The sequence below is a fragment of the Branchiostoma belcheri genome, unplaced genomic scaffold (assembly GCF_001625305.1).
Source record: "Branchiostoma belcheri isolate BF01 breed outbred unplaced genomic scaffold, Haploidv18h27 scaffold505, whole genome shotgun sequence".
NCBI lineage: Eukaryota > Metazoa > Chordata > Leptocardii > Amphioxiformes > Branchiostomatidae > Branchiostoma > Branchiostoma belcheri.
Window position 1 is genome coordinate 1 of NW_017804138.1, and position 23,134 is coordinate 23,134.

At 39.9% G+C, this 23,134-nt stretch overlaps 1 protein-coding gene across 1 annotated transcript in view; it reads right to left on the bottom strand.

The window, feature by feature from the left end:
* Positions 1-2,426: 2,426 nt before the first annotated feature.
* LOC109480412 (arachidonate 8S-lipoxygenase-like) overlaps positions 2,427-23,134 on the bottom strand; it is a 31,727-nt gene continuing 11,019 nt past the window's right edge. The window contains exons 3-18 of the mRNA XM_019782602.1: positions 22,600-22,772; positions 20,790-20,926; positions 19,902-19,946; positions 19,615-19,749; positions 15,401-15,516; positions 14,767-14,908; positions 14,288-14,386; positions 13,718-13,814; positions 11,487-11,604; positions 10,587-10,679; positions 9,353-9,413; positions 8,915-9,029; positions 7,069-7,142; positions 6,171-6,344; positions 3,152-3,315; positions 2,427-2,760 (exon numbers count right to left, since the gene is read on the bottom strand). Of these exons, the coding sequence (XP_019638161.1) occupies positions 2,643-2,760; positions 3,152-3,315; positions 6,171-6,344; positions 7,069-7,142; positions 8,915-9,029; positions 9,353-9,413; positions 10,587-10,679; positions 11,487-11,604; positions 13,718-13,814; positions 14,288-14,386; positions 14,767-14,908; positions 15,401-15,516; positions 19,615-19,749; positions 19,902-19,946; positions 20,790-20,926; positions 22,600-22,772 (1,861 nt within the window). The 3' untranslated portion in view covers positions 2,427-2,642. The remainder of the gene's footprint in view (positions 2,761-3,151; positions 3,316-6,170; positions 6,345-7,068; positions 7,143-8,914; positions 9,030-9,352; positions 9,414-10,586; positions 10,680-11,486; positions 11,605-13,717; positions 13,815-14,287; positions 14,387-14,766; positions 14,909-15,400; positions 15,517-19,614; positions 19,750-19,901; positions 19,947-20,789; positions 20,927-22,599; positions 22,773-23,134) is intronic.

Sequence of the window (23,134 nt, forward strand, 5' to 3'; positions counted from 1 at the left end):
CAAATATGGATATTTTTCAATGTAACTTCATGGACTGATAAAACAGGAACCAAGGATTACAAAAATGTTAATTTTGTTTCGATACGTTAATTCTACAAGAAGTTATGAGCTTTCGAAATTCGATTTTTGGGTAAAAATTGGTAAAAAAATAGAATGTTTACTTTTCAAAACCTGTCAAATATTCAGATTACATATTTGAGCCTGCTGCATGCATTCATCTGACGTTTTGTATCATTTCCTACATTTCAAGCTTTAAATCATAAAAATCCGTCTATTCTATCCGGAGATATGAGTGTCTAAAAGTTCTACTCCCAAAGGCCTTCATTGGGGAAAACCGTTGCTAGGGCCGTTGCTAAGGAGGCACTTGGCTGCTTTCCCAGCAAAATGGAGTACACACCATATGCAAAACTTGAAGAAAACTTCTATTGGAAGAAATTTATTAATTTAAAGGGCCTTGGAAATCTATATTATGTTTCTATGGTAACCGTTGCTAGGGAAAATATACCTCCCTAGCAACGCAGGAGATAATACTTTAAGATGGTTTCGTAAATGGCAATAGAGGGCGACTTGTGGGAAAATGTCTATTTCCTGACTATTTTGAGTGAAGTACCTTAGTGCATGCATGGAGGAATCTCATTTTATCTCCAGTTTTGTGGCATTTGGTGCTATTTTTAACTAAAAATGTAGATTTTTGGCTCCTGTGACACAACAGTTAAAGAAATTTTGCCGAGATTCGGTGTTAGATATCAATAGTGATAATACATTATTGAAAAGGAGGTGGACAATCTCCTTATACAGGGAAAGGTGTGGGGATGGTTTTAATCAAAATTGTAGTAACTAACTTAGCAACTAAAAAGAAAGACAACGCAATACCAGATAACAAATTTATTCCGCACCAAAAAGAGAGCATACAGGAGTCGATATTGTAGTGCATATTCTTCGTATCACGCGTACACCTGTAAAAATGTACTTACAGGAAATCTCACATTCCAGACTCCCGGAGGTGTTTGGGTTTTTCATCACCTTCCAGTTCACTCCAGTTAATACCTGTCTCTGACCTTTTGATCTCCTGTCATTCTGTCTGTCGATCTTATACAATCCACGTGCTGTCAACTTACACTATACACAACTCCCCGCAACTAGGCGACTAATAACAATGTACTTCCACATCCAGGAGTAACTACATATTCCGTTTGTATCTTATTTCTTAAAGCTCTACTACATTGCTATATTCATAACAGTCTACTACCAACCACCTCGCTTATCTAAAAAGTTAAACCATCAGCTACATTTCATCTTTTTCGTTAAACATACGTTTGTATTTGCATCCCAGGCTAGCAAATCAAATCATTCCTGCCCTTTAATAGGATATATTATTACGTAACTGTTCTCAACATTATAACCAAAGATTATGATGTTTTGCAGGCTATTACTATTTGCATTCCAGGATGAACACCCATTTCTATTTGCTTTCTAGACTATCAATCAAATAATTGATATTGTTATTGTTATCTGTGTTCAACAGTATAACCAAAGATTATGCTACTTTGTAGCCTGTTACTATTTGCATTCAAAGCCAAAAAAGTTTCTATTTGCAATCCAGGCTAGCACCCAAATCATTTCTTCCCTTGAAAAGGAAATATCATTATGTAAATGTCCTCAACATTATAACTTTAGATTATGCTGCTTTGCAGACTGTTCCTCTTTGCATTCCAGGCTAGACATCAATTTCTAATTTCCATTCTAGGCTATATGCGCTAGCAATCAAATCATCCCTTCCCTTTAAGGGCATTGTTATTGTCATTTAACTGTTCTCAACAGTATAACCAAACTAACCAAAGATTATGCTACTTTGTAGCCTGTTGCTATTTGCATTTCAAGCCAAAATGTTTCTATTTGCAATCCAGGCTAGCAATTAAATTATTCCTGCCTTTTATTATCACGCAACTGTTCTCTACATTACAACTGTTCCCCACAAAGATTATGCTGCTTCAGGATTGAGCACAGTTCAACATCACACAAACTAAATGGAAGTATTATCTTCGAGAAAAAATCATAAAAATCTACCTTAGATATGGTCTGAAACAATACACCTTAAACGTACGCCACATTCTGCTATTGTATTAACCCTCCAGACTGGACATCCTGGGATGAGGGACTAAAATAAGATTTCTCTTGTCAATCGAGTCAAATGATGTCAATATTTATTGGCTGGGATCCACCATCTTGGATCGGCAATGTTAGAAACCCCGTTGCCCTGGCAACAGGTAAAATAAGCCGTTCAGAAATGTAAGATGCCGTGGGCCTTACAAGCTACCTCCTCCCTCTGAATAGGGTTAATTCCTATCTACATCCCCGATGTACCTTGCTAGACATCATTGTTAGCGCAAACCTGCAAGCATTTTACTACAAAATTACGTATTGACTATTGTTGTAAACATTCCAAACGTTAGGTTACAAACTTTCACCCTGACTAAGCTCTACAGCTTCTTCAAAGAGCATATTAAGCTTTTAAAACATTGTTATGTAGCTTATGCATTACAGAACTGCAGAATTTACTGTATAAATGAACGTTCTCAGTTTCCAATTGCAGAAAAGGAATATTTGCATCTTGCAGAAACCTGCTGATGTGAACTGAGCAGTTAGATGCTGATGGCGTTGGGAATCTCACGAGGGTTCAGGTAGTCGTACGGATGGGCACGCTCAGTAGAGTTCTTGCGATCGATGTCGTCTGCGATTTTGTCCAATTCATCGTTGAATCTATTCAAGTGGGAAAAAGTCTAAGTATATCTTGTTTCAAAAAGAGAGAAGAAAGGGCAACTAATAGTAGAAGATAGGAAGTTTATAGTATTATTGCAATGTATAGATTCCTAGTACTTTGCATTATTTTTTTTAGAATATAGCGTACCAGTATGCAATACATTGCTAGAATAGGTTTTACATACTGCATGTCCTCTTGTGCATTTAGCCCATCTGGGCAAGAACATGAAATAAAGATTCATATCATATCATTATTCAAACCATAGTAAGACTTAACAGTGATTGCCACGTAGCAATGCTACTGATTTAGTGCAACAACAGCATATGGCAAAAATAGCAGTGGTTACTTGAAATGGGTTTTCTGCCAAGGACAAAAGCTAGTTCCACTTACGTCTCAAAGACTCCTTCAGCCTTTGGCCCTTGGAGGTACTCGACCTCAAAGTCCCCAAGAGGCTGTGTGGAGCGCTCACTCAGGACTCCTGTCAGCAGTTCGGCGTGCACAGTTTGGTACTTCCCAGGCAGTTGGTCTAGGACGTCTTGTTCTGTCAGAGGGTCCTAAAACAGAAGAGTTACCATTGTTATCTTTGCTAAGAACGTTACATTTTGGTACCGTTTTTGCGGGTTTGTTTGTGGATGGACAGCATGCTCACTAAGAAGCGTAAAAAGCTATGGATGGACCTGCGTAATATTTGCTTTGGAATCAAATTACAAGTTCATCCCCACGGCTTTCTAAGCCGACCTAAGGCACTGCAGCAGAAATTCTGCTTTTTATAGCTACTATTATGCACAACCAATTGCCACGACCTCTCAAAGGCCTTCTTGCCTAGTGCTACACGACGGGATACACACCGATTTCCTCTTTTCATATATCAGTCCGTACACAGCACAAATTAAACATATTGTTTTTATATTTCAATCCGTACATAGTACAGATGAAATATACTTTATACTTCTGCAATGATACACATATGTATCTACATTGTATAATTCTAAATAAAGGGTTGCAATGTTTTTAGACTTCACTTTTGGACTTGGGTGATTATAATATCATAATATATTGGATATCATAATGATATTATAACAAGTTCATTTTTGTGTGGAAGTTAACATAACGTTACATCGAGACTGCTGAAAGATTCCACTCTTGAATGGGGGAATTATTTTTAGAATTTAGTTTTGTACTAGGATGTTAATAAAAAGTCGTCTGCCCCATTTTGTGTTTTGAACGGGAGCATAAGACAATATGGGGGTCACTACAAGTATCCATTGGAAAGAGGTGATTATACAGAAAGTCAATACTGTTGGTGAAGATGCTTTCAGACATGGGGCCGATGGAAGAGTCAATTATTGACTGGTGTGAACAATCATTGGGGTCAATATGTGAAAGCTCCATTTCAGACTTGGATGACTTGGCAATAGTTGGCTTTGGACAGAAGCTATTTTTGGAATGTTCTACTTTACCACAAGTGTGAGTTATGGAACAGGGGAGGAAGATGGACTGAAATATGCTTTATTTGCTCCCTAGCAATGTCAACCTTTCTAGTTTTTATTATTGCCATCTCTACGCGCAAATACTGTCAACTTCTATTAGTACACCTTTGAAAACCTCTTCACAAGCTGATATGTAAAGGTAAAGGGGAAGATACATTTATCGTCAAGGAGTTGTATCCAGGACCGTGCTTCATCAATAATCATTTCCTGGCGCGTTTCTGGAAAGACCGAGGTTCTGGATATATATTCTACGCTGATACAAACCCTTGTCCGGGGCAAATATACATTCTTAAATACGGAGACAAGTACCGTGCCTGATCTTAGCCCTAACCCATTTAAGCTACGGTCACAACCCGCCGAACGTGCTTCTGCGTGCTGTCTACGTGCAAAAATGTGGGCAAACGTAGGGCATCCGTACATGGTGAGTACCGCCTCCGTACGGAATCCTACGGATTTGGGAGCACGCAGACACGCCGTAAAACTTTAAGTGCATGTAAAACGTTTTCTACGTGCGGTCTGCGGAATCACCGCCCGTGCGTGCGAGCGGCGCGCGTGCCCCGTACGTGTCGTGCGGAAGAAGCACGTGTGAGTACGGCCTCCTTGCGGTAAAGTTGCAATCGCACAGAGATCGTACGTTGTAAGCACGTACAACTCTCTTACCACTTACGCAACGTACGATGCATGCAACCGCTCACGGCCAGACTTGGCGTGCCGACCACACTCTTACACTTTGCGCAACCGTGCGAGTGACATGCGAGTGACGTGCGTCGACGCCACTCCTTCCCCACGTTTTGAGAAAAACATAGCAGACGTAGCCTCCCAAAAACGTACGGACAAAAAGCACGTACGGCGGGTTGTGACAGAGCTTTAGGCACAGAGCTAGATTGCACGGTTCTGAATACGGTGCCCCTGACTCCCTTTGGACCAGTTAGTCCTCACTCTCAGTGACGTAATTATAACCGGTAACCTATAAGTGGCTTTCGAGAAGACACCTGAGAAAGGAGCATCCTTGTTGATTTAGGCTGGGAGAGACTCTCTGATCGTCGCCATGTTCACTCACTGATCATGATGTACAAAGTAATCCATGGCCATACCCGTCAGTATCTCAGGGACCTGATCTCTCCCGAAGTTTCTTTTTCGACTTCGTATGATCTTCGTAATAAATCTAATTTACGGCTACCGCTTTGTCTTACAACTAGGTATAAAAAGTCTTTCATTCCATATGCTACGCATCACTGGAATGGTCTTGATGTAGCTGTTCGATCTCTGAATCTTTCATTGTATAAGAAGTACTTAGTAAAGTCAGTACGTTCCCCTTTTTACCGACATTTTAGCATCGGCCCCAGGTACACCTGCGCATTACTCACGCGTCTCCGCATCGGGACCTGTAGTCTTAACCACAGCTTATTCTTAAGAAATTTAGCCCCTAGTGCTGCTTGTATCTGCGGGTCTCGTTGTGAGAGTGTCATGCATTTTCTTTTACACTGCCCTTTATATAATCAACAAAGAGTCACCCTACTCAGCAATCTCCAGAATGTGGTAGGCTTTGATTTTGATGTTTTCAATATGTCTGAACAATTGTTATGTGATATTTTACTTAGAGGATTACCTGATTTATACTATGATACAAACTGTAATATCTTGCTAACCACTCAAACTTATATTGTTGACACCAAACGGTTTGTACTCGATTGATTTATTATATAGCCTACTAAACATTTCTTTGTACTATTTAACGACCCATCCCACCCACTTGCTGTTCTCTGTTTTTTGTTATGTATTGTAATTGTATTCTATGTTTGGTGGTGAGGCTAAAATTAGCTAAAGCTAGAGTACCTCACCACCTTGTCTTGTATTGTCCTTGTTGAATTTGCAAATAAAAAAAAAATAAAAAAAAAGGAGCATTCAATTTGCTGAACCTTGTTTTTCGGAGGATCTCCCTCCAGCGCGAGCGGCATGTTGGGTACGAAGGCGTACTGGTCCCACTGCATGAAGTTGACGGCTGCGTGCTGCACACTGGCGGTGAAGATGATGGAGGTCAGGATCTGGATCAGCTGATTCACGTTGGACAAACTTCCGTTTCCAGGAACCCCCTGTGAGTAAGATATGGCGACTATTTACTAGATCAAGATTTCGTATCACCCCTTTCGGTTATCGTAGGAGGCTGAAACCCCACGCACATGATTATGTTATACATGTCTCTATAGATCAAGTTGATTTCTAACAACTTACTAGCTGTCCATCATCCATAAGCTAAGATTAATGAAACTATATTTGAATATTACTAGTTGTTAAAAGTGCCTTTTGTCAAAACTTCCCCGGTGTCGTCAGCTGCGCCCGGTATACGTAACTGATAACAGTTGTTGTCTAACAAAGGACGCCTTCGAATTCGCACGCTTGCGTTCTATGAAAACCTTAGTTTGTATTAGGGTCAGACACTTCTATGTTGAACTCCTCCATGCACACCTGAATGGTAAAACCCGGCGAACTTCGGTATTCACTTTTGCAACAGCCCAAACAATTAGTCGTAACCACCGCCTGCAGCACAGGGGTGTCCATTGGGTCCAAATATTTTATTTCGACACTTGATAAAAAACAATTAGAAAAACTATCGATCCACAACATCAGGACCCCAATAGTTAATAATATACCAAAAACCCAAGAAATCTGTCTAACCCGCAGTGAGTTGCAGCTGCGAACACAAAAACACTAACAGATACAGAACCTTCCGCGGAGGTTATCTTCTTTCCCGGAGGTAAATATCACCAGTCACAACAACGTCGACGTCAGAATAACCTAGGTTATTCAATCACGTACCTTGATTCCACAGTCAACGAGAGCCCTCGCAAAATTCTGAATCTCATTATCCTTCGTCAGTTTGGTTGGGTTTCCTTCCTCTAAAATGAGTAAAAGTATTAGGTAATGTTTATAAATCATTAGTAACACACAGGCACACATGTATGCCTGTATATGTGTGTGTGTGTAGTTTTGGTGCGTAAACACAACATGTTAACACTTAACTGCTAACAGTAACTGCTAGATAATTGTTTATTGTTTATTTATTATTTGCACTTATAAAAAAGTTACATAATCAAACAATAACAATAAGAGAATATGCTGGATAGGCCAGAAACCTAGGTGGTTTTTTAAAGGGCCTACCCCAAACTATGATACATGACAAAACATATTTGAATTAAACATCAAAATTAAACAATGAAATAATTGATTGATTAAAGAAAATCAAGACACAGTAAATAATAACTGAAGTGTGTAAACTAATTTTTACATCTACGAAAAGAAATTAAACAAATGTCTTGTAATTCAGGTCGCTATTGCAGAAATAAACTGATTAGATAATAAACATAAAATAACATAAAAATTAACGATTAAATCAAATGATTGAAAAACAAGGAAAACAAGAATTATGAGAGGCCCATATTTGACCTTGACCTTCGTCTTCCTAAGACTTACCAACATACCAAATATCATCACAATCCATAAAGGCGTTCTGAAGTTATGATGAACACAAAGTTGCGGAAACACACACAGACACACACACAGACACACAGACAGACACGCCAAAAACAATACCTCCATTTTTCATGGAGGTAACAAACAAATCAGATTGTAGTGGTACTGGGATTTTGAAAGAAAAAGTTTCAAAGAAGTTTTTTTAAAAACAGGAATTGACTGGCAGTTTTGTAGCAGTTGGCTTAACTTGTTCCAGATGATGGGGCCTCTATACGCTATTGAGAATTGTTTTTGTGTGGATATAGTCTTGATCGGCCTTAATTGGTAATGTTGTCTCGTATTGTGCTGGTTAATAACCTTGTTACTTACGGAGGTATTGCTTTTTATGTCGTCATCATTGTTGGAAGGATGATGACGAGTAATAATTCTTTCTATAATGTGCCTATGAGTATGTCTTAATCGTCATGCGATACAGTTCTAAGTCTAATACATTTACGTAAGTCTGCAAGTTTTAGCAGAAGTCTTGTGGCGTATGATCAACATGGTGGGAAGAGATGGAATCAGGACATCACGAACAGGACTAATGGGGAGAGTAGAGAGTCATTAATGCAAAAAGACGGTATCGATGGAGGATCCGAGAATTGTGTAGATGAGGTATGAATATGTCTGTAGTGAGACAGTTGACAGTTGAGAAGGAGAGGATCATCAGCAGATATTGTTTACGTAATTCAACACCTAATTTGAATAATCAATGGAAAATTGCTATAATTTCATCATGGTAACTGCTGGGAATTTCATTCGTTGGAAGTGAAGGTGAACATCATTTAACATAATTTATTAAAATCATTACTTCATTTACATGAATTATGAGGAAATGTTAGAATAGGATAAGATAAAATAAGATAAGACTGTCATTGGGTGGAGAATATGATCAACTAAAATGATTCATGCAAATGATGCTCTTATTTGAAGAAAAAATAATGAAAAAATGTATAATTCGTCGACTGAAAGGGTTCACAACATTTGGCGAAGGTATGAGATCGTGGAACACTTGTTTTAATGTTGCGTACTTGTAGTTAACTTCTAGATGTCTTATTTGGAATTGTTAACGACTGAATTGAAGTGAATGTCTAGAAAATTGAATGTTCTTTATCTTAAGTGCGTTAGAGTTATCGCCATTCTAGCCACTTACCATCAGGAGTATAGAAGTATTCCACAACTTTGGTGACATGTTTCTTGATAACCTCATAGATGGGCAAGGCATCGTCACGATAGTAGTACTTGGGCAGATCGTCTGCGTTGTCAACCTAGTATAAACAAGATTGGTGCAGATTTAGATACATGAAAGAAGCCACCAGCAAAGTCATGACTGTCGCGTTCAGCAAAAAACTCAAACCCAAACAAGGAAGACCAAGTTTGGGTCAACGACTGTAAACTTTGTCTCAATCACAACATCAGACTTGAGTCTCACGTACTGAAATATCTCAGAGAATAGCAAGAGACAAAGGAAGATGGATTGAACTGTACAGAAACATACACTGATTTGGTCTATCAATTGTAGTTTAGTGTTTATCCACTGCTAATTTACAATTAACATTTTGAGAGAATGAATATAATAAAATTTACTAACGCCACGGCTTTCCAGGTCTTTAGGCAGAGTGCCATCTGTATCGAGACGCCAAGTTTTCACCCTGTTTCAATAGAAAAAAATAACAGAAAGGAAGTTTATTGCAAATACATGCCCGGCCGAGGGCTACTTGCAAATATAAACATCGTTAACATATGTATGGAAAGGGAGGTACAATGATATGAGAGTCTACGTGACACCACATTCTACACTTCGTCTATAATATGTGGGTTCTCTGATTTTAGTAGTAAAATTGTTTTTTCCTGGTGAGGAATAATGGGAAAGTAATGGTGTAATTTGGACACGACGGTAAATAATCGGTTTCTGATATCATTATAGAGTGAACAATTAGAAATGAAATGATTTTTGTCTTCCACTGCATCTAAGGAACAACATTTACAAATCCTCTACGACACAGGTAGTTTCATACATCACCCCTTTTCGAATTTTAAGGGGTGGACACTGATTCTAATCTTACTGATAGCGGAGCGCTGCTCGAAGTCACAGTGTTCGAGATATTTTTCTATACAATATTCGGTTTTACATTTGCTATAAAATCTCAGCTAACCGGTATCAACAGATAAAGTTTAGAAGAAAGTTTGGATGTACATATCTGAAAGCCTTGTTCTTAATAATTTGCATATGTATTGAGGTTCACAGGTTGTACTATCAATATACAGTAGGTAAAAATATCCACAGTGGTCGAGGATTTCCTTCACTCGCTGTAACAATGTCCGTCCTATGACAGGGAATTACGTTGTAACAGGAGTGCATCAACTTGCAGAGGGTGTGTATCGGTATCAGGTTGTATCAAGTGAGTCGAGAATTTTACAATACGCAGGGATATATCTAAATCCAATGGGAGTCTTCCTAGTTCTGCTCAAGCTGCTACATTACTACAATTTCTATGCACCCCAAGTACATTCTTACAGAAACGGTTATGGGAACTTTCGATTGGTGAGGTCTCATTTACAGGATCTTTTCCCCGGATTTCACACCCATACAAAAGTATTCCTTTAATACAGGTGTCAAATATTCTAAGAAGAGACATTTGAGATTGAACATGGCTTTCTGTGCTTTGAGTGAGAGAAGCTGCCGGATGAGGTAATATTCAGAGCCAAGTAGCAGTAGGAGTGAATTTTTAACTGGTATCTAATCTTTCAATAACAATGGACGTATTGTTAGCTGGAACATGTACATGATTGGCAGCATTAAGCAAATGACAGTGTCGTCTCACCTTTCCCCTATAAGCTTAAAGGTTCCATTGGCTCCAATTTGTGTAACTGTATCAAAAGCGCCGCCTTCGTTGACCAAATAATTCAGGCCCAGACTGGGTAAAGTGCAAAATTAAAATTGTTAGGTTAAATTCCACGTTTTATGACTATTACTTGCAAAGACAATCAGATATGCTAAGCTCTTCTATCTGAGGTTGCAGCAAGGAGGATGTATCGTAACGCTGTATTGTGTGTATTGAGAATCAGCACAGAGGCAATCTACGTGAGCAGTTTAATTTTTGGAAGGAACAATAAATAGCTAGACCTACGATACGAAACAACGTATTCCGTCAGCGACATCGTATTTTTTTATGCCTCACGGATATCTCCATGCTTTGGAATAGGGTTGATTCAACTTAATTCATAATAAAAATGACTTTGAAAATCCAGTTTTACTGCCCTGAAATCGCTTTGGGTGCCACAGAGACACAGCTGTTACAATACTTTTCTCCAAGGGAGTAAAATTCATCAGAAAAGAACAAAGCTGCAGTCACCATAGGATGGAAAAGAACATGTAATCATGTCGATGAAGGTTCGACATCCAGGTAATATCATGCACAATAAAGCAGTTACTTTAGTAATCGATTCGATAGATATCGATTTCGAAAATTGTTACGTTTTAAGTAGCCTCCATGTGATTACCGACGGAAAGGTGACAGTAATATCAGGAATCGTTTTAAGTTCACGAGGACCTAGTTTCTCAGTAGGCGTGGGAATATGATCGCAATATTGTAAGTTCGCGGTTGAAAAAATATAACGCACCATAGTGACATTACTAAATACGAGCGAGTTATTAACATGTTACTGTCTTATGTAGACATTCTGATTTCTCTCCTATACGGCAAAAAACACTGTGGACTCACTGGTTGATGGCGAACAGGAAGATAAAGTGCGGCAGTAGGAGACGGTGCATCGGGTGGGAGATGGACAGGTTCTGCTTGGCTGCCAGGTTGCAGGCCTCCACAAAAAGATGCGTGAAACCTGCAATGGAAGAAACATAGACCTTGTGGCGTAGGACCAAGAGTAGTGTGTATTCTACTGATGATACCCTTCGTACTACAGCATGTAATACCAAGTCAGAAAGGAACAGTGGTAATTACAAGTATTTCCTTTAATTGTGTTTATCCCAGCCTGTAACCCTTTATCTTGGTCATATCTTATCTCCATAGAAGATGTACTACAATCATCTCATTTAGGGATGGTCTCAACGGATTTGAATAGCAAATTAAAGTTCATATTGGCATCCGACAACCAATACACTGTACATATAAGGCAATATCTTCAAGAAGGCCTAGAGGTTAGAAATTCCACCAACAATTGTAAAGACATATTCTGATCCAATTCTACATTGTCTTTTGTAAGGTAGATTGATATGATAGTATGCTTGTTATTTACACGTCAACTTCGGCTTAAGAAAAAAAAAGGTTACTTTAATTAAGCTTACTAGTATAATAATAATAGGTCAATAGCAAAATCGCACAAACAAACCCTATCCCAGCGTTCCGGTTAGGCCACACCAAGTAAATTTTATGGATGACGTCCTTTGGAGACCCTAAATCTAATGCGAGAGGGCGAAAAAAAACAAGAAGGGCCCTAAAAACAAGAGGCCTAGATCAGAAATATACTAAGAGACGAAAAATGTTAGGACACAAATTGAATGAGGTGACACAGTGTAACAAGCAAGAAGTCTTTTATTCATCATCAAAACAGCAATAAATCAGGTGGAACAGCAGTTGTCGTCCTGTCCTGTTTTCGCGTTACGGGTGTCACATCAATCTGACGATTTGTGGCACTGTCGTGACTCTTTGGTCATGGTAGTTCATAGAAGCGGAATTTCTTGTTTTTTTTTCTAGGAACAGGCCAAAATCAATGCGCGCGCGGACGTCATCCATAAAATTTACTTGGTGTGGCCTTACCCCTACCCCAGGACTATGGCTTTGTTCATATGAAACCACCCGAACCGCGATTCGGGTAACTCGCATTTCTTACATCTGGTCCACGTGCCATACATTCTTTTCAAACCGTACCCGATCACGATTCTCTGAAACTGCATTCATTGTTGTTTGATGAAAACATGCAAGGTAGCGTGTTATTGATGTCAGAGGTCAACGACCTGCTTGCTGGTGCCCCCCTCCCAGCGTATCTCGGCCGAATGCCGACGTGGTCCCGCCAGAGGCGGTGAAGCTCGCCCTAGGACGCACACGTTATTTGACCATTACTGCTCTTAAAGTTGCTGCCACGTAAAATTTAGTATTGCATATAAATGAAGAAATATCACCCCGTAATCCATGACCAGGTGAAGTCACATTGAAATCACATTGCGTTCAGACGCAAATCGCGATGCGGGAAAACCGATTCGAAACCACCTCTAGAAGTGATTTGGGATCGAGGTGCTTTCAATGTGATTTGGAGCGTTCAGATGGGGCCACTTGAAACCGGCTTCGGGGGAAACCACATGCAAAGCGCCTTCACTGACTTCATATGAACAGGGCCTAACTCTGTTCACAGTCGGGAAGGTGTGGGGGGGGGGGGTATAACAGATATCACCTGTTTGAAATAGTTCCAAAATCCCAAGTACCTAGACCTACATTCGAGCCTACATGTAAAAACTGTGCCGCTACAATACCTTAAAAAGTCACTAGAATGCCCAAATTCCCACACTACAATCTACCTTCAAAATACTGTAAAGACATTCACAACATCAAAAGTTATCCAGTCAAGTCAAATTCCGTCATGAACATGACCATAGCAGCTCTAAAAAGCAGCTATTTCGCTGAAAACCGCGCCAGATACTAACTGCCCACTCTATGTCCCACTTACAAATCAAGACCACAGCATGTCCACAGCACGAGTTATAATGCCCATTTACCCCGCTGCATCTTACAAAAGCACTGGAGAACCCAAACGTGACCTTGAACTTTCTTTTCCCCATATCATCCTACCTACCAAATATCATCAAGATGCATGCATCAAACCCCAAGTTATAACCGATTACAAAATCAGCACCCTCTTATGTATGGTGTACCTAAACACATAGCCTTCTGAAAAAGGTAATTATATTACAGCACGACTTCCAACAAGTAATAAACTGTACCAAGGTGAGCCACGGCCTCATGATAGTTCGCATCTGCGCAGTTGAACCACATCTTGGCCAGGAGCCACGTGTAGGTTGGGTCACTCGGCAGGAACACCTGCAAATGGATAATTGTGTAATGAAACAGTCATATTTCCAAACCTATAACTCAGAGTAGTTTGCACTCTAGACAGCATTATTGTAGTATGCTATTGTAAGCTATTGTAGTATTTCCTCATGATTTATGCAAATAAATGATTTCAATAAGTTAGGTTTTATAATGTTCACCTTCATTTGACTTCCAAATGCGGTATGATATTTTCAGCAGTTACCACTACGTAATTATAGCATTTGGCATTAGTTATGTACATTAGGTCTTGAATTACATAATAAATATCTGCAAATGTTCCAAAATTTAATCATATCTAAGTTACATCCAAACCTGCCAACCTATCAAGTTTCAAGACAATCCATCCAAAACGTTTTGAGTTCTTGAGTGCTGAACAACATGCATACATACACACATACATACATGCAAACGCTATCAAAACATACAACGTTCTAAGCGAAGGTAATAACACGGACACTCACTGGGTGTTGTTCTCCCTCTTCATTAGGGTACAGTTGGATGGCCACCGGTACGAGGTCCTCATTGTCATTGACGAAGAACAGTCCGAATGGAGCGCACATCTGCCCAGACACATTTAAGAATTCAGTCAACAACTCAGGTGAAATTTCCCTCAGTTATTAAAACTGGCGTTTGAGGGTGACACGAAACGGCGGTACGACAAAGTCACGATGATGCTTGGTAAAGCAAGCACCAATTTTGAACGATAGAATCTACCTTTGGTTAGGGACGTCATCTGAGATGAGCCACACATTGAACAATAGAAACGCACACTTACCGATAAGATTACACATAGTTGTCCATCTTGGTGTTAGTCAATCACCTTACAGTCTCGTCTTACGCAGCTTGTACATAACACACAAAAATGGTGTGCCGCGGCTTAAGTTGCCTTACCTGTTGTTGTGCGAACAAGTGAAGAGCAATCAAACAATCTTGTACTCACCGGCCCGGGCTTCGTGGTGTTGGCCATGTTGGTGATCGCCATGATGGTGTGATCCACGTAGTACAGCCGCTTACCCTGGATGGCATCTTCCAGCCTCAGGTCTTCCAGGAAAGGCTCAACCATTTCAGCCGTCACTCCAAACCTGTGAAAGGTAAGTAAATCGTTCTTAGGTTTATACATAATGTAATTCAATGGTTAACAAACTGATTTACACACATCAATGAGATGTTAAACCTGCTAACGTTTCGGAAATTCTTCTGTATCGTACATGTACGTGTTCTTCATTGTAACAGTACCTGATTCAACTTCCCTTTGCAATGTACATCTAGAACCGTATTCCTTCCACTGTAGCTCCACCTAGCTATCAACTGGAAGTAGCATCAGTCAGTCATAGGAGAAGGGATACCGAAATGTTGGTACATATCTCTTAACTTTGTAACAATATGGTTTGGCCTATAGGTTAGTGCAGGGGGGCAGGAGACTGTACTTACCCCTGGTGTTTCAACCTGGCGATGGCTATGGAAAACATGCTTTCTAAATGTATATTGTGATACGCTGCGACGACTAGTTGTAACATCATTAATGTTCAGTTTCCATCCGATTTTCTGCCTTCTTCCCTCCCAGTTCAACTTACCCCGTTGGAATCTCCGTGCACAGACGACGGATGGATGTAGGGTTGGTGCCTACTAGGCGCTGTCGGCCGAAGGTCTCGTCCGTAAGATATTTGTCCTCATCCCAATCAGTCAGCCCCTATATTTGAAAAAAAAACGTAATGAATGTATGCCAGAATAACAACACATAACGAAGCGCTACGCCAAATTAAAAACAACGAATGGGAAACATGAACAGTCGTCAGACTCACCGCTTATGTATAGTATATCAAGTAACGGCTCGGCACTTATTACCCCATTTGCATGATTTATGAGGAAATGCTAGAATAGCTTTCGTTAATATATCATTGGATTGAAAATATGCTCAAGTGATGAATTATGAATGTATCTTTTTTACATAATAACTTGGAAAAAAATAAACATTTCTTATTCATCGAAACATCATCAAAACATAACAAGGACGGTGTAGCGCTGCACTCAACTTATATCAACAGTGCCACACAACAAAATACAATTAACATATACATACACAAAGTTGACATAACAGTGCGCCGAAGTCTCACACCCCAAGACATCAATACTACTAATGCTAATAAGGTTATTAAAAATATATTGAACAGGAGTGGCTTCTAAGAATTACATATTGACCTCCTATATCTCATTGGCGGAACCATATCCGCCAATCAGAGCTTGAAGAGCTGGAAGAAAAAATTAGGCCTTTTAACACATGTAGTGTTGAGACTTCTATATCTAGTTGACTGTTATGGGACTGTCACAATGCGCGTAAATCGATCGGCCGACTAGTCGGCGAGCTCTAAACGACATTTACGGCCGTAGTACGCCCGATGTTCCGTCGAGCATCGCGCGAATTTTCGGGATCGCCGGCGATTTCTTGGAAGCTCGCTGACACGCGAAACGTTTTCTTAACATCAGCGACTAGTCGCCGGCGATTTTTGAGGTCGCAGAGCTCGTTTCCAGCTCGCGCCCGTGGCTCGTCCCTGTACGGCCGAGAGTCGACCGATATTTGGACGTACATCCCACGAGTCTCGGCCGTTCTTTGCCTTCGAATATCGAGCGATGGTTGCTGAATACGGTCGACCCTCGCGCGAGATTCGCGAAATATTCGAGCAACTCTCTTCCGTACCTCGCCCGACTTGCGCAACATTTTTAAAATCGTGCGTTCTTTGAGCGAGCTTCGTGCCAGTGTCGGACAACGGTTCTACGAGCCTCGGCCGAGCTCCTGTGAAGTCATTAATTATTTAGCACCTGTGACATTTATTATGGGTTCACCACACCACGAAGTGGTGGTGAACCCATATTGCTTTTTCTGATGTTTCTCCTCCTCCTCCTTCTCCTGCCATTTTTTAAATGGATTCATCTTCTTCATTTTAGGGCCCAAGGTCCTGAAATTTGGTATGGAGGTACAATGGGCAAATACCCCTAGGCGTTTTTTAAATTATTGTGATACAGGCTTTTAGAATGGTTTTATTTAAGTTTTTTGGCTGTGTTATAGCAAATGTATTACTGTGTTAGTGTGCCTTGTTTACCACGTTTGGGCATGAGTCATCACAATGGAATGCAGGGCATCAACCAATAGGCATGCAGCTTTCCTCTATACTTCTTGCTGATTGGCTGTTGGGATATAACTTGATTAACACCTGCACAGAGCATTTCCACCTGCACAGAGCATTTCTTGCTGATTGGCTGTTGGGATTTAACTTGATTAACACCTGCACAGAGCATTTCTATACTGACAGTATGTCTGTATTCAAGTGTTTTGGTAGGTATTTCAAGCTTTCCTGCTCCAGCATTGGAATGCGGGGCATGGACGTTTTTTTTTATTTTGAAAATCAACAGTTTGCATTATGCAATTAAAAATCCTAACCAATAAAGTAGGGAATAGCTATCCAACTGTTGTTTTAGTTGTATGTTACTTCATATTATAGTTATATCAATGTAAATCATTGTTTTCCCTTGTGTTTCTCATTCTTTCCCTGCCATGTCGTAAAATGTGGTGAACCCATCGCTGTATTTGCTCCAAAGCAAATATTGGCCTTTCTAGTTTCAGATTGCATTGACAGTATACTGTGCAAAGTTTACAGGAGCAACGTCCCCACTGATTGTTAACGTTATGTTTACGAGAAAGGATAAAAATAGATAAAATCGTCCTTTTTGTACTTTTGTTAAATCAACATTTGTTAATAAATAGAGACACTTTTCAAAATGATAAGGTTTTAACTATATAAAACCAAATGCCTAGATTTTGAACCCAACTGATTGAACGTATATGAAATCCTTTACTCTTGTTCCTTTAGGAGGTGTGTGGCCTTATTTTAGGAGATTGTATTATAAATTGACTTTTACACTTATTTATTCTGGAGTGAGGTTGACTCGTTTCTTAGGGTGCCCACGTACAAGAACGTCATGTGAGACATTTCTTACTAGTTGAAGTTTATATTGCATGGCTCTTTTTACCTCTGTCTACTTTGATGCCAGTTTGAGAACATTATGTTTTATTATCTTTGTTCGGGTACACGTACACGTGTATAAAAAAGATGTTGATAAAATGATAATCATTATGTTGTTGTACGTTTTGGTTGAATGGTCTAGAGATCGTGCGAGCATCGATAGATCGTCGACCGTAACTCGAGCGGCATACGCCCGTGTGTCGAGCGAGCTTCGGCCGACTTCCGTTTGGTTAAAAAGGTGATCTTTATGTTAACCAGACGGTAGTGTAAATTCGTGGCTCTTGAGGTAGTATTTGAGTTAGATCTTTCACAGAATTCCTGTTTATATTTCTATTTCATTCTGCCAGTCCGTTCCATTACTTTGCTAAAAATATTACGACAGGTCAAACATGAAAAATTGGCCAAACTATTCATTTTTAGGTGTATACACTGGCCTTTCTTCATCTCGACTGCTTGCCATGTCATAGGGACTTCATTATCATAGATGTATTCCCAAGCGATCGCCCGAGCCTCGACGATTTTGAAGCCAAAAATAAGCGCGATCATCGGTCAACCTCCAAATCGGCCGATCGATCTTTCGGCGATCGACGAATACGGCCGAAGCTCGTCGACAATGTGACAGAGGCATCAAGATAGTTAAGAAGAGCTAGCAGCGAATTGTATCTCCAATGAAATTTTGAGTGAGTTGCATCGTTTTAAAGTTATACATAGAGGGTAACAATTCTTTTTATAAGAGTGGCGTCTTCAGCAGTACAAACATGCCAGATCACATCTGCATATTCCAAACAGGCACGAATAAATCATTTATAAATAGTTTCTGAAACGTTTCGAGGTAGTTTGAATTTCAAACCAGGAAGTACAGTGACCTGTTTAGAAAATTTAGCAAGCATCTGAATAATATGGTTGTGCCGAGACATAATGGGGATCAAAATAACTCCAATATGTTTATTGTGTGAAACACGATTAATCTTAGACGTCCCAAGATAAAGAGGAGGGTGGTTAGTGGGGGATCGTTTAGTAGAAAATTACATTTATTCAGTTTTAGTTTGATTTAGAATAGACATTTTATGGACCAGGACAGATCGAATTTCAATAAAATCGTAGTTAAACCGCTATGCAGATGCGGTCGGTTCATCATAAACTACGTCAAGCAGGGAACTATCATCCACAAATAAAAAAAGGTTAAGAGTTTAAATCATTAATAATGTCGTATGCTATTGATGAATCTGAAATTGATGAATCTGATGAGAAATTGATGAATCTGATGTAACAATTTATTATCTATGTACATATGTATTCGATACTCAATAAAGAACAGAGATGAAAAAAAAAAAAAATTTGACCTAGTAAAAAAAAAAAAAAAAATAAATAATAATGTCGTATGTGTATGCATGATAAACAGTAATGGGCCTAACACAGAGCCATGGAAAACATCTACACCGATCTTGGACCAGGGAAACATTTACAACTTGTCAGTGGTAAATGTTAGCATCTGACGAAGGTATGTGTCGTGGAACTCTCACTCACACTGCGGGAGATAGCGCTTGCCAGCCGTTGTCAGTCAGTCACGTCTTCGCCTACGGTTAAGTGGTAACGTGATTGGTTGGTAACGTTCCCTCTCAAAACTGACAGCAGGGGGTATCTGATTGGCTGATGGGCTAATTAACGTATCGAGAAGGAACGATCGCAGGCAGGTACGCATACCTTGCTTGATAACACAAGCGGTGGACCAGGCATAGCATCAGATGATGGAATTACGTTTCTCTTACCTTCGGCACTTTGTCCGCTGGAAAGATTTGGCTTATGCTGTCGAAGGATTCCCATGGGCCGTCCTCCTCACCGGCTATCATCTGTTTGATGAACCCCGGCAATCCAAGTGCCATCGCCGACTTTAACATGTCGTGCTGTAAGTATTTGTTTGGAAATAAATGGATTCATGAGTAATCTGCGCGTGAACAATTGGAGGAAAGCCAGTCTAAGTATAAATTGCAAAATTGGCAAATCCTTTGCTGTAGAGGAATCTACTGTATGATATACAGCGTGAAGTGACAAATACCAGTTCCTTTATTGTAAACTTCGCCTCTGCGGGTAGGTCCTTCACCTATGTGGAGAGAGAAGGGTATCAGTAAATCAAATGAAGAAACGAGGAAACCTTACACATAACAAGAAATATAATATCCTCGTAAGGCATCGATGAAAATCATTACATGATACAAAATGTAGTCAAGCCACACAGACTTAATTTTATGGATGACATCCTCTGAAGACCCCCAAACTAGTGCGCGCGGGCGAATAAAAAAATCCGGCCAAAAATAAAAATGCTACTAAACCACAGGAATACAAAGCTGGTATTGTGACTTTGCGGCAGTACTTAGCGATGTATACGACAAGTCGGCACATTCTGGCTTTTTGCGGAATTTATGAATCGGCACTGTACATATGTACTGAGTTGAGTCGCGGAGCTTCGGTAGCCTGGGTGCCCGGCGTCGTATTGTCGCAACTATACCATGGACTACCCAGGCCTAGAGCCAGACCAGAGCCTCATTGGACGTGATCTTTTTTTTATGTCATCCATAAAATTAAATCGGCGTGGCCTAACCTATAGAATTCCTAATCTCCAAGCAGATCCCTTTCTATGGCAAGACAGTATCCATAAGCCAGTGACGACCTTCTCTGGCTAATGGATACTGTCTTGCCACCGAAAGGGATCTGCTTGGAGATTATAAAATTCCATATACCTTTATATATTGTTTTTACGATCTCTAGGGTTGATCATGGTAATAACTTTACTTTTTTTATTTCATTTACTGTTACATAAAGAAGGGTTACACAATGCCATATAGTATGTATTGTAAAGGAATAAGGCATCTGGAAAAGGGCTAGCGCTAACCAGTAAAAAAAACAATAACAGATGAATACATAAGCAAACCGATCAACAATGTACCATTGGCAGAAGGCCTGGCACGGGGGGTTCGGAGGCGTAGCGCTCCCGCATCACATTGAGCTCACGCTCCCTCTGGTCCGGATGCTTGTCATCCTGAGGGAGGACACAACCTCCGGGAACCAGCCACACAGAGGTACCTGCGAGAAATCGAACAGAACTCCGGTTTTAGCAAGGAATGTGGGCCTAGTCTGCTATATGGAAGTCGCCTTTCCTTGTGGTCAAATACAAAGGGGCAGTTCTTCACTCTGCGCATGCACATTACACAACACTGAAGAAACAAGCTGGAGTTCTACAGGGTTATTTCTACTTCTCCGTAATAGCCCTTGACAGCATTATGAGACAAACACTTAAGGACTCAGAATCAGGAAAAAGTACTCGGTTTTGAGTTCGAAAAAAGAAAACAAAATCGTCATCCATCAGTTGTAATTATTGAAGAAGGTCGGCCGCAAGGAGGCAAACATTTGACCTTGACCTTTGTCTACCTATGTAAGAGCTACAAACATACACAATACATAAAGGCCTTCTTAAGTTATGCTGACCACAAGTATGCGGAAACACACACACGCGCGCGCGCACGCACGCACGCACGCACACACACGCACGCACACACACAGAGACAGACAGACACACGCGCACGCACACACACAGACACAGACACACACACACACGCGCACACACACAGAGACAGACACACACGAAGTGGCAGGGGTAGAAGGAGAAACACAAGGAAAAAGGATGTTTTTAATCAATATAAATATGGCATGAAGGGATATATAACTAGAAGCACAATACATACTAGTAGCAACATCCTATACATTATTGGTAAGGATTTGTATTTGCCTAATGCAAACTGTTGATTTTCAAGATTAAAAAAAGTTTACTCCCCACATTGCAAGAAAGAGTGATAATCCTACTAAAGCAATTGAATGTCAGTTGTCAATATGCTATAGCCTGTGCAGGTGTCCAATGAAATGTGTTAATCCAATTACAGCCCGGCACCCAATCAGCAAGAACATTACAACCGCCCAACGATGCTTTTGCTCGGCATTCCTTTCTGATGACTCATTCTGACTATGACTATAACTATACTTCACTATTGATAACAGTCCAAAGTCCCAAATTATACAATTTGAAAGGGGTGCGTGCGAAAAGTTGTAATGAATTGTTGTCGGTAGATACATAAAGCATACCCATACCGAATTTCAGATGATTTGGGTGTAGTACCAGGTCTCCAGGACCCCAAATGTACAGATTTTGTCAGAAAATGGCCAAAAAACAAATGACACAATTTTAAAAGCCTTTATTTTTTAAAAAAATGAAAAAAGTCTGTGTGTATTTGACCACTCTACATGTACTTTCATGCCAAATTTAATGTTATTTTTGCCCAAAAATGAAGAAATTGAATCCATTTAAAGAAATGGCAGGAGGAGAAACTAGAGGGAAATCAATAGACAATACATTTCTCCCATACTATAGCATATGGGCGAAATTGTAATAAAGTTAACTATCGTTAGATTAATTCATTGACAACTTCTCTTTGCTTTTAAGTTATGGTAGAGGTAATGAAGAGACACGTTTTTTGATGGAAGGTTTTTCAGTTGCAATTGGAATATGGATTTTTCTACAGTGCCTGAGTGTATGAAGAAGGGAAATAGGTTCTGTACAAACCTATACAGTTCACTTCTCTCTCTGTTATACTATCTACATTCCTTTGCAAAATGGCATTCGTCCTCTATTCAATTCAAATAAAGTCAAATACATAATCTTTAATTAGGGGTATAATGTTTCTACATTGTGCTTTGTCTCTAACCTGGTTTGATCCAGCGATTCACGGGGAAGTAGTACGTCGGCCCGTTGTTCTTTGGTTCAAACTGGACCGAGAGGGAACTGCAGAACCAACTTTCTTCGGGGTCGCTGCTGTCACTTAGCGATAACTTCATCTCTTCAACTTCTTGGGGCACTAGAACACTTCTAAGCTTATGCCTGTAATGAATTTTGTTTTAATGTAATGAAGTTTGCAAATCATTGGTGTCACAAATAAACAATAAGGATGTCTCCTGTTTAATATAACGTCAAAACAGAAAGGACCACTAGACATATGGACAGATCATATCAAAGACAGATTGTTGACAAGAATTCGTAGGTCTCATACATCCATGAAATATTTAAAGCTTTTGTAAATGCTTTTTTTTTCTCACTGATTATGAAAATAAGGTTGTAGTTAGTATAATCTTTGTCAATTTATAGTTCAACATTTCATCTTTGATCATTCTAATGACGTTCATGATCGCATTTCCTTACTCTTACTCTTATGGATATATTATATATGGAGAAAGTAAATCTCT